Genomic DNA, 7,762 nt, shown 5'->3' on the forward strand with positions numbered 1-7,762 from the left:
AAATAACATGCACAGTGGTGTATGCTGTCCTTTGTGAAAAGAATGCAAGCATCTACTTTGCCACAATTACATTTTGAGTGATGGGTGTACATGGAAGGAAAAATATAAGCCATAAGATTGCATTTGTTCTGGGGTTTTTTACTATCCCTTCCACAGAGCAGAACAAATGTTTCCTTAAAGGTAAAAATAAAGGGACCCCTGACCATTAGGTCCAGTCGCAGACTCTGGGGTTGCAGCGCTCATCTCGCTTTATTGGCCGAGGGAGCCGGCGTACAGCTTCCGGGTCATGTGGCCAGCATGACTAAGCCGCTTCTGGCGAACCAGAGCTGCGCACAGAAACGCCGTTTACCTTCCCGCCGGAGCGGTACCTATTTATCTACTTCCACTTTGCGTGCTTTCAAACTGCTATCCTTACCCTTTGGCAAATACTGAGAAGCTGTAGCCTCCTTCACTGATCATGCTGGAGTCTTTGCTACTCTTTTATTATGATTATTCAGGATCCTAATCATTTGTTGACAGTTAGGGAGGGGAGAGGAATTCTCTCCATTTTGCATTCATAGGCAAATCTACCCAATTTGCACTTTCCCATACAACACACAAACTGAAACATAGCCATCCTTCAAAATCCGTGAGACTCCACAAATTTTGCAATAAAATTATCCAGCCAAGTAACATGTGCAGGAATGCAAATAAATACAAATACCTTTATTGGCATTACGAGTTAAAACATTTCAAAACACTAGGATACATTTAAAAGGGACAGGGGTGAGGCTGTCGAGGATCACAAGGTACTCAATTGTTCTGCTTCACCCTGTCTATTCCCTATAATTCATTAAGCACCTTTTCATAATTCATTATGCACCTTTTCGGGTAAGATGGAGGTTAAAAAGGAAGCCACTGGGGCAGTAACATCCTTGTCCCTGTCCACTAGGAGGAACCTCAGTTGGCTTTCTCTTCTAGTTGTGGGTCGCAAGAATGCATATACTAGGGTAAAGTGTGCATGTGTCAGTGAAAATAACATATAAAAATGCATTATACTAGGGAAACTTGTTTTGCAGAAATGTTTGCATCACGTAATGTTTACATTACGTAAAAATTGCAAAAGAAGTATATTAGGAGAATTTTGTAGCAAATTTCTGATGAATTTCCACAATGACTTCTTGTAAAAATAAAAATGCAAACTGATGTGGAAATGTGGAGAACTGAATTTAACCACTTCTGATTTTCTACTAGTTTGTTTCCTTAGCACATAAAGCTGAGGAAATGGAGTCTGCTGAAGTAGGGCCTCATTTTGAGCGGCTGCTTTTTCCTGAACATCCAAGGGGGAATCAGCCATTTGCCTGACAGCACAGGGAAGTCCTTCAACATCATCAGCACCTAGCCTCCCGCTCTCCCTTATTTTTAAAAATGTTGCTAGAATGTTGGGATTGCAACGAATGAGCAGCAGAACCCCTGGAGTTTTCCTTGCCAGAAGCACAAGGCAAGAAAAAGTCCGGCAAGTGGTGCAAGGGGGTCTCTTTTGCTGCCTACACAACAGGGGTGGGGAGCCTCCAGAGGCCAAATTCAGTTATCGAGGCCTCTCTGTTTGCCCTGTCCCTGCTCTGCATCTTCTCTGAGTAGATTTTTGCCTGGGCTGGAATGTTTCCTTGAACCAGGGATGGTGCCACTTGCTTGCTTGGATGGAGAGTCACTTCTGACTTTTGCATGGCTGGAATGTAAACTGCTGTACAAAAGTAAGAGTCTCATCCATTGCTCCACCCACTTTTTTGCTGTTTGCCAATGTCATGGGTTCCTCAGAAGAAAAATGGCAGCTGGGAAAGGTTCCCCACCTGCTATAAAAGCTGCAAAAGGAAGGAGATGGGTGCTTTCTTCAATAACTTAAGAACAAGCAGCAGGGGCAGTAAGAAAGTAACATGAGCCTCAGCTCTGATAATTGCATAAAACACAACCTAAGCTATCTTCAGTGATCTGAACTGTTGCTCTTAAAGGCCTGATGCTCATTTTTCCCCCATGCAAAAGAGACCTGGGCTGATATCTTCCGCTGCTTTATTTTAGCAGAAATGAAACGTGGTATTTCACGATCCTCAGATCTTAATGCTCCATTTCACACCTCTGCTTTTGGCACATGGCATGAAACGTCTTGAAGGATGTGTGAGTGTAACTGCAAATTCAGCAATGTTTTGTAGATTTTTAAGAGCCGAGTTGGTAGCTCTGAGAGTAGTTGTGGGCATGCCCATAATAGGAAACTAGCATCAGACAGCATGGGCCGATTGTTGGGAACTAGTATTCAGAAGACAAAAGAGGGGGGAAAACAAACTTAACCACAAGTAGAGGGAACAGAAGACTCTTGTTGTTTTTGTCTTTTTGCCTACCCTGGTCACTGGAGGTGTGTTTATGTTTTCTGTTCCTAGACCGCCCTGGCGTTCAGGACACTGCTCTGGTGGAGTCCATCCAAGATCATCTTTCCGCTATCCTGCAGACATACATTCTCTGCCGACACCCTCCCCCAGGCAACCGCTTGCTCTATCCCAAGATGATCCAGAAACTTGCAGACCTCCGGAGCCTGAACGAGGAGCATTCCAAGCAGTATCGCTGCCTCTCCTTTCTTCCGGAGCACAGCATGCAGCTCACTCCGCTGGTCCTCGAAGTCTTTGGCAATGAGATCTCCTGACTCCGTGACTGGGAATGAAACATGTTGAAGTAAAAGGAGAAGTCAGCCCAGCTTCCCACTGGTGGCAAACTGAGAGCTTTGGCCCAAGTTGAAGTTTTGTATATTCTGTCGGCAAGAGTTTTGATTTTTTTTTTCCTTTCCACACTACCAGAGGGACTGCATTGTTTGTATATCTTCAGCCTCGTATTTTGCATTGCTGCTGAGCAGCAATTCGCAAGCTAGCCCCTTCTCTCCTGCCTATCAAAACTAAAGAGCTTTCTCACTTGTTGCTTTGCCAGGATGAAACCGCTTGTTGCTTTCTTCAATGTTGAGCTTTTCAAGCCAGCAACTGAAACGTCTGTGCTGTGTCTTAAATGGAAGGTGAATGGTTGAATAACAACTGGTGGAATTTAAGATTTGTGATGGATTGGACATGGGATATTCTTTCTTTTAACACGTTGAGAGCTTTTGGTTCAGAATGACTGTAACATGCAGGGAAGAGTAACTGTTATTCTTGGTGCAAAATGTCAACTCCCCTCACCTCTCATAATTTTCTGCCAAACCTCAGAGCTCTTCAGTACTAGAAAAAGTATTTATTAACCTAAGAATAAACAGGAAAAACACAGGCTGTGTACACATTACCAGCTTAAAATGCAGCTAGGCTGCTCTTTTCCTTAATTTGGAACAAAGGTGATTTGGGGGGAAATGCATCAAAATGCAGGAGAGATGGAAGAGAAATATGGATTAAGATAATATCGTATGTACACGTCTTCTGAAACCAGTGGTGGGAGTGCATTGGCTGCAGAGTAAAATGGGGGGGGGGTGTACACAGCCAAGTTTACAGGAATAAATAACCTGTGTCATCTTTCTGACTTTTTTTTAGTGTGTATAAATGTGCCTGGCACATTGTTGTCACTAAATAAATTTGTAATGGGAGGAAAATTATATTTGGCCTGTGACCTGGTGTAGACACTCTGGGAGTTGACTTCCTAATAGCCAAGCCCCTGCCTGGAGCGCAGCCTTGTTTCCCAAGAAATAAGCCTGCTAACAACTCATGTCCTGTTTGCAGCGTTAGTTCTTACACTGTTTCAAGCACGGCCAGCTGCCAAGAGGAGTACAGAACTGGCTTCTCATCTAGCCAGCAGGCTTGAGTTTGTTCAGGATCACATTGGGTTACTTTGGAGTGGCAAGGGGAAAGCCCCGTTTATCAAGATAAGCCACATGCAAAGTAGCACCTAAAATATTCCAGCCATCATATTGAGAAGTACTCTGCAGAGGTGATTTTCAGATGTCTCCATGCTGGAGCCATAATCAGCCCTTAGTAACACTCAGGGAGGCTGAAAGTGACGTTTTGTGAGTTTGACAACTTCTGGACTACTGTATATGACCTCTGGAAAAACAAAGCACATGTGAACTGTGTGCTGAAAAGGGAAGTAATTCATTGCCAATATTAAAATAATTTCTTTGCAGAGAACGTGCTTGGAATATTTAGTTGTAGCTTCATTGGTCCCACAGAATCCAAAGTAAGATTGGAGGATACATAGCTAATAATTGCACAAAACAGAAATGTAAAATTAACTGTCAACAACAGAGAGAGAGCAAAGATGAATATAGATGTTCTCTCCTAGACGCTTGATAGATAGTGGCCTATTCATCAAATACAAGCGTACTACTCTCTTCAAACACATAGTGTACATTCACCAATGTGTTATTGTATTTGTGTGGGTTTTTTTATTCCTGCAATAGCTGCAATTTGCACACTGTATACACAGCTACAGATTGTCACTTAAAATGTCTGGTGAGATGACGAGAAATCAGTTCCGTGAATAAAGGAAGGTCACATTGAACCCCTTAGTTTAACAAATCCTTTGGGGTTGTGCTGGTAGGGTTTTGCATATGGGAATAAAGGAAGGGAGCTTCCTTTTTTTGGATTGAAATTTCCCTCTTGCTCACTAGGTGTCAGTAGGGTAATAGGGTAGGGTAGAAAGTAATTATGGTGCAAAGTGCCTTGAGTCTGCTCCAGAGCAATGAATCGGTTCCTCCCAAAGTTATGGCTAGATTCTTTTACTCTAAAATTAGTCTTAATCACTAGGATTTGGTAGGATTCATCAAAGTCTTTAACTTCCTTCTATGCTCGTTGGAGAGTTGGCACAAGGGCAGCCCACCCACATGGAGTAAGTCTGTGGTGTCGTCCCCCCCCCCACCGCCCAGCAGTACAGCTATTTCCCTTTTCACAGACCTCTGCAGCCTGGCAGTGGCGACGAAAAGAAAGTACCCATTTGCTTCATGTATCTTTAGATAGATAGGCTTGTAATCCAAGCCTTCCAAACTCATTTTCGAAGCCCACTTGAGTTGCAGGGGCAAATATCAGCCGCTTTATTCAGTTCCTTCAGAAAGGCTTGTCAAACGTTTCAAACAAAACAGATATTTTAGGGTTTTTTGGATACCGTAGTGGCATTTGCAACCTGACTTTGCATGTAAGCATACAGCCACTTACATGGTTAGCAGTGTTTCGGCCTCATGCTGTTGCCATGAGTGCCATAAGGTTTGAAAGGGAGATGTGCATCTGCGCACACACGATGGGCATGCGCCAGGGAGTTGTGGCAATTCCCTGGCATGCACTGCTGTGCTGAAAGATGCCCAGCTGCTTATCCAGGAGAACATTATTGAGTGGATGCACTTTGCAAAGCCTGCCCACCTCCCAAAATGTGAGAAGCAGCTGTGCTACGTTAGAGGGCACGCTGCCGGTTCTGAGAGAGGTTTCTGTGTGTAGCTTTGCTTGTTAGGCTTATTTGCAAGGGGGAAATTAGCAGTTCATTGCCATTCTTTCTTTGGTTAAGGGATGGAGGGAGAGTGGGACTTGCCTGAAACAAAAAGGCATATAACATTTGTAGGAATCAGAGTCTTAGGTGCGAGGTTTCCATCCTGTCTCAGGAAATAACCCTCAAGCCTAAAGGGATGGAGGTAACAATATGCTTGTTCTGTCAATGTGGAGAAGAGTGGAACCTAACATCCTCCTCCAAGTAAAAGGTAAAGGTACCCCTGCCCATACGGGCCAGTCTTGACAGACTCTGGGGTTGTGCGCCCATCTCACTTAAAAGGCCAGGGGCCAGCGCTGTCCGGAGACACTTCCGGGTCACGTGGCCAGCGTGACATCGCTGCTCTGGCGAGCCAGAGCTGCACACGGAAACGCCGTTTACCTTCCCGCTGGTAAGCGGTCCCTATTTATCTACTTGCACCCGGAGGTGCTTTCGAACTGCTAGGTTGGCAGGCGCTGGGACCGAGCAGCGGGGGCGCACCCCGCCGCAGGGATTCGAACCGCCGACCTTTCGATCAGCAAGTCCTAGGCGCTGAGGCTTTAACCCACAGCGCCACCTGCGTCCCTATCCTCCTCCAACCCATGTGTTATTTTAAACTGCTTGTAGATGAGCTAGCCCTGGGTTATTTTTTAAAGTCAAGACAACTCTTAGTTCTATTGTGAATCTTTCGCACAGATCTATTGCTGTTTTTCCTCTTATTCTTTTTTTTAAAAGAAGGTATTCGGAGGGTTGTCTTTTGGTTGTCTGCCCTAAGCCATGAGGATAGAAGACTGTTTGCAATCATTGGAAAACAAACCAGGCCACTGTCTTTTCCCAGTAGCTTGGGAGAGTGGTTTAGATGTGTTAAATCCATTAATGATGCCTATGCTGAACAATTTGCACCAGGTTTTGTGGTATAATTGAATGTGTAAATAGCTATTTAATATGGGTTGAAGATGGTCTATTGTAAAATGTAAATTGGATTTTAGACATTTTAAGGATAATGATATTTGAATCATAGCTGCTCTTTTTTCAGAGATGCTGGGGTTTATTTTTGCCAAGTCTGCATGTGAAAGCCAAACCTGTACAATAAGAGAGGAGTAGCTTCTTTCCAAATGTGAAACACAAATCATCTCTTGTTGCCTTGTGTAATTTAAATCATGCAATGCACTTTATAAAAAAAATCAGTAGAATTATTTAAAGAGACAAATCTATATTTTAATTATAGTGGTGGTAAATATGATGAAGACCTAGAGGCAAATGCTATCTTTTTATTCCTCTGTACATCTTTGGGCTTTTTTTCTAATGGATAAATAGATCTAATATTTAAAAAACCAAAACCTATTCCAGAGCTTTATTGACAGGACAAAGAATGATTGAATACTGTTTTCGTAGTTGTAAGTGTAGAATGCTGTTACCTTATTAATAAAAACGTACTGCTTTGTGAGAAAAAAATCATTTCACTTGAGTGATTTACTTACATATTATACATGTCTGCTCAGAATTAAATCCCATTGAGTTTAGTGGGGCTTACTCTCCCAGACAAGTAGAATAGGATTGCTACTTCATTCTCTCTGGGATGAAGTTGAGCTGCTCATAGCCAGGTTTTTAAAAGCAGATTTCCTGGCTGCACCAATTCCCCGTTATATACCCCACACTTCAAAGAAGAAAATCCAAATGTACACAGAGCTTTGCTCCACTCTTGCACCAGTCGTGATGGTGTCTCCATAGGAGTCTGTAGTTCTTATCTACTATATAGTGGTACCTCGGGTTAAGTACTTAATTCGTTCCGGAGGTCCGTACTTAACCTGAAACTGTTCTTAACCTGAAGCACCACTTTAGCTAATGAGGCCTCCTGCTGCCGCCACGCTGCTGGAGCCGATTTCTGTTCTTATCCTGAAGCAAAGTTCTTAACCTGAAGCACTATTTCTGGGTTAGTGGAGTGTGTAACCTGAAGCGTATGTAACCTGAAGCGTATGTAACCCGAGGTACCACTGTATAGCGACAATTCATTTAGGAACCTGCCTTAGTTCAGTAACTAACAGACACAGAAAAGGAGCACTTCAAGGATATTTTCAAAGATGCAACATGCCTGAAGATGAAAGCAAAGAAGAGTTTCTGTCCCCAAAAAAGGTGTTTCAACATTCTTTGGGGGAGTTTCTTTTAAACACTGAATTCTAATTGGGGGGGGGCTGGGGGCTGATAATCCTGCATTGCAGGGAGTTGGACCAGATGACCCTGGGGAAGCCTTTCAACTGCACAATCACACACACACACACACTTCGGCACAAGGTTATTCAAAATCACCGCTGTC

At 43.4% G+C, this 7,762-nt stretch overlaps 1 protein-coding gene across 3 annotated transcripts in view; it reads left to right on the forward strand.

The window, feature by feature from the left end:
• Positions 1-4,497, forward strand: part of VDR (vitamin D receptor) — an 82,010-nt gene extending 77,513 nt beyond the window's left edge. For all 3 annotated transcript variants that reach the window (XM_083728974.1, XM_083728975.1, XM_083728976.1), the window contains one exon: positions 2,412-4,497. In XM_083728974.1, coding sequence (XP_083585100.1) covers positions 2,412-2,671 — 260 coding nt within the window. In that variant the 3' untranslated portion in view covers positions 2,672-4,497. The remainder of the gene's footprint in view (positions 1-2,411) is intronic.
• The last annotated feature ends 3,265 nt before the right edge of the window (positions 4,498-7,762 follow it).

This window comes from Podarcis gaigeae, assembly GCF_964106915.1.
Source record: "Podarcis gaigeae genome assembly, chromosome: 2".
In the NCBI taxonomy this organism is placed as follows: Eukaryota; Metazoa; Chordata; class Lepidosauria; order Squamata; family Lacertidae; genus Podarcis; species Podarcis gaigeae.